We start from the raw sequence: 3,802 nt of genomic DNA, 5'->3' as shown, positions 1-3,802 counted from the left end.
TGTGGGGGCCGGCCGTGGGCGGGAGCGTGGCTGGGGTGACGGTGGGGCCCCGGGCGCGGCTCCTGATTTATCCCAGCGTGGATGCAGCGTGCTGGGATGTGGGGCAGGAGTGGGAGCAGGGCTAGGCATATCCTCACGTTGTCTGCCCTCTCCCTCCAGGTGAAGGAGAACAACTACCGGGGTCACGGGGACAGCGTGGATCAGCTCTGCTGGCACCCCAGCAACCCTGACCTCTTCGTCACAGCGTCAGGGGACAAAACCATCCGCATCTGGGACGTCCGCACCACCAAGTGCATCGCCACTGTTAACACCAAAGGTGAGTCCCTGCCTTCCCAGGGGATCTTGCGAGGTGGGTCCCAGCTAGACCTCAGCTGTGTGGGACCCATCTGCAGTGGCTCAGAGCTTTGGACCCTTCCTGTGGTTTATTTCTGTTTGGGACATCTTTGCTGACTGCTTTATCTTTGTGTTGTGCTCATCACATAAGGGTCGATTTACTGTGGGGTCAGGACTGGAGGAACTAGTGAAATATGGTGCTGGCTCTTAAAATATCCTGTGTACTCGTCTCTGGAGTCAGTGGGTTGTGAGGCTGGAGACTGGGGAAAAGCATGTTTACAGAGAGCCATGGTGGAAATAAAGGTTTGTGTGGATTCAAAAAAACAGTTATTTGAATTCATGTGATGCTTTGCCCAGATACCATCTCTGCTCTTGGAAATGTCCAGTTTTGAGTTGTTGGGGCTGGCAGTGGCATTGTAAGATGGCATAACAGCAACCTGCCTTGTTCTTACCTTCATTCGAAGGTATTTATTGTTGGCTTCTGCTTTTTCTGGATCTTAGAGATCACTAGATTCAGAGGACCTTTGGCTTGACCTTGTGTGGTGATTGCTGTGGTCCCATCTTGGCTCACATGGGATGTGGCATATTGTTTTCAAGCGATACTTCTCATAAGTTTGATTTTGCTGGATAGCTACTGGTTTGTGTGTTAGACTGAGGAACTGGCATTCTTTCTCATTTGGGAATGGTTGGGAGTGGAAGTGGGACCTGCTGTGTTTCTGTCCTTTCAGGTGAGAACATCAACATCTGCTGGAGCCCCGATGGACAGACCATCGCCGTGGGGAACAAGGATGACGTGGTCACCTTCATTGATGCCAAGACACATCGCTCCAAAGCTGAGGAGCAGTTTAAGTTTGAAGTGAACGAGATCTCCTGGAACAACGATAACAACATGTTCTTCCTCACCAATGGGAACGGCTGCATCAACATCCTCAGGCAGGTGCTCGTGGCTGCTGGGTGGCTGGGCTGGCTGCAGTCATTTGCAAGTACCTTTGTTACTTTTGGGAAACTTGAATCCCACATCCCAGCAATCCCCTGCCCTCTGGTAGGAATGAGCTTGCCTGGAGCTGAGGTTGCCACAGTTCTGGGCTGGGCTCAGCTCCCTGAGACGGCCCCTGATGCTTTGCCTCATTCACTGGACACTCAGTGTCTCGTGCCTCGACTGGGTTTGCTTCCAGTCCTGGTGTGCCTCATGCCTGCCCTGCTCTAGGCAATCTCTGTGCTTCTCTCACTGTTCCCTGCCCTCTCCCTTCACAGCTACCCAGAGCTGAAACCCATCCAGTCCATCAATGCACATCCTTCCAACTGCATCTGCATCAAGTTCGATCCCATGGGAAAATATTTTGCCACAGGCAGTGCTGATGCGTTGGTCAGCCTCTGGGATGTGGATGAGCTGGTGTGTGTGAGATGCTTCTCCAGGTAGGTAGGGCTGTCCCAAAGCTTTTCCCCCCTCTCCGGGGACTGTGGTGGCAGTGCCTCACTGTCTGCTCCCCTCATTTGCTGCAGGCTTGACTGGCCTGTGCGGACGCTGAGCTTTAGCCATGATGGGAAGATGCTGGCCTCAGCATCAGAAGATCACTTCATTGACATTGCCGAGGTGGAGACAGGTAGTGGCTTTATTTTGGGGAACGCCAAGGAGGAAATTGGATGGAAAAGTGCTGGTGGAGCTGGGAGGACACAGGGAGAATCCATCTGCTAAAGAAGAGCTTTGCTGTGCAGAGCAGAATGCCATGAGGGGGAGCCTCTGCCTCGGCAGTCTGTGGTAGACACGCCTGTCATGTCTGTACCTTGTCACTGGGTGACTAAAAGGCGCCGGAGCAGCGTTTGTGCTGCCTCTGCCCTGCGCTGGCAGAAGCAGCAGGTGCTTGGCTCTGGGGAGCTGAGCAGCAGAGGGGGCTGGTGGCTCTCCAGGCTGACATGGCTCCTTTTCCATGCAGGAGAGAAGCTCTGGGAGGTGCAGTGTGAGTCCCCCACCTTCACAGTGGCCTGGCACCCGAAGAGGCCGCTGCTGGCCTTTGCCTGTGACGACAAAGATGGCAAATACGACAGCAGCAGGGAGGCTGGCACTGTCAAGCTCTTCGGGCTCCCCAACGACTCCTGATGAAGCTGCTGCACCCGGGGAGGCAACACCTGCCTGCTCTTGGGGGTGGGAGCTTAGATGGCGTTGGTGGGGCAAGGAGCTGGCTCCTCTCCTTGCCAACCTGGCAGGGCTGTGACCTTGGGCTAGCTCGGTGTGTCCTGCTCTTGGGAGCTTTTGTAAACAGGCAGCTGTGTGCTGGGGAGAATGGGGGGATGCTGGCAGGGCTCCCCTCTGATGCCTCCTCTCTGGGGCGTGGGGGCCTTTTTCCAAAGGCAAGTGGCCAAAGAAAATCAGTCACTGAAGGTGGCTGCTGAGGAGCCTCCCATGGGAGATGCTCTGCTCTGACCAGGCTCCCCAGCAGTGATGAGCTACGTGACTGTCCCCTTGTCCCCAAAAGCCTGGTGGCAAGGGCAGCTCTGGGAGCACAGCCTGCCTCTCCCCCTCCCAGACATCCTATGTCCCTTCCCTGTGCTGGGGCAATGAGGGCAGGGTGGGGGGATGTGTACTGGTAGATGTTTCCCCAGCTGGGGCTTTTTTTCTAATATTTGTGGTGTCTTTTTCTAATTTTGATAAATCATCTTCCTTAACGAAGGTGTCTGTGGCTATTTGAAGCGGGAGAAGGGGGGTGCTGAGCTGCTCTCCCTTCCCCTGGCCATGGCAAGGCCCTGGCAGAGGGGTCTGTCCAGAGTTGTCCCCCTTGTCCCCGTGCCTGTCCCCGCTCTCCGTGTCCCCTGTCCTGCGCTGTCACCACAGCAGGGGGCGCTGCGTCCCCACGGTGGGGACAGGTGGCAGCGGGGACACCGCTCAGACGGGGACAAGGAGGACACTGCTGGTTCCCTGCCACGGCCACCGGCTCCGGGCAGAGCCCTTCTCCTGCCCTGTCCCCACTGCCCAGGGAGGGCTGCAGGGATCTCTCCCCACCTGCACCATCGTGCTGGGTCACAGGGCACAGCCTGCCTGCGATGGAGACCATGCCTGTGAGATCGCCACCGTTTCCTACCCTCATATTTCCTTCTGACAGAAGCTTTTCTGGGTGACTGCTCCGCTGATGCCGCCTGGGTAACAGCTGAGCTCTTTGCTGGTAAATGATGGCACATCAGTCGGAGCTGAGGCTGGCACCAGGCTGAAGCCTCCAGGGCTGTGCCAAGCCTGGGCGCTGCTAGGGCCTCTGCCTTGCTGCGGAGGCATGAGGTGCCCCATGCCCACAGCCTCATGCCCCTCTCTTGGAGGGCTAGAAGGCTGTGACCCATCAGAAACAGCCCTTGGACCCCTGGGTATCCCCAGTCATTCAGTGAGGGAAGTCCCGGAGTGAAGGGGAAGGGGCAGAAACCCTCATGCCATGTCTGTGGGACATCCTTTTTGTCTTGTCCCCAACGCCAGAGAGGACAGACG

General features: G+C 56.6%; 1 protein-coding gene across 1 annotated transcript; it reads left to right on the top strand.

Annotated features, from left to right (window-relative positions):
* Nucleotides 1–66: 66 nt before the first annotated feature.
* On the top strand, nucleotides 67–2,997 carry THOC3 (THO complex 3). The gene is made up of 5 exons (XM_008629076.2): nucleotides 67–316; nucleotides 1,062–1,266; nucleotides 1,588–1,749; nucleotides 1,837–1,937; nucleotides 2,268–2,997. The coding sequence occupies exons 1-5, from the start codon at nucleotides 82–84 to the stop codon at nucleotides 2,429–2,431; spliced, it is 867 nt and encodes a 288-aa protein (XP_008627298.2). The 5' UTR covers nucleotides 67–81; the 3' UTR covers nucleotides 2,432–2,997.
* Nucleotides 2,998–3,802: the final 805 nt, after the last annotated feature.

This window comes from Corvus brachyrhynchos, unplaced genomic scaffold (assembly GCF_000691975.1).
Source record: "Corvus brachyrhynchos isolate BGI_N302 unplaced genomic scaffold, ASM69197v1 scaffold21, whole genome shotgun sequence".
Lineage (NCBI taxonomy): Eukaryota > Metazoa > Chordata > Aves > Passeriformes > Corvidae > Corvus > Corvus brachyrhynchos.
The sequence above is the reverse complement of the archived record's forward strand: the minus strand, read 5'-3'. Positions and strand labels throughout refer to the sequence as shown.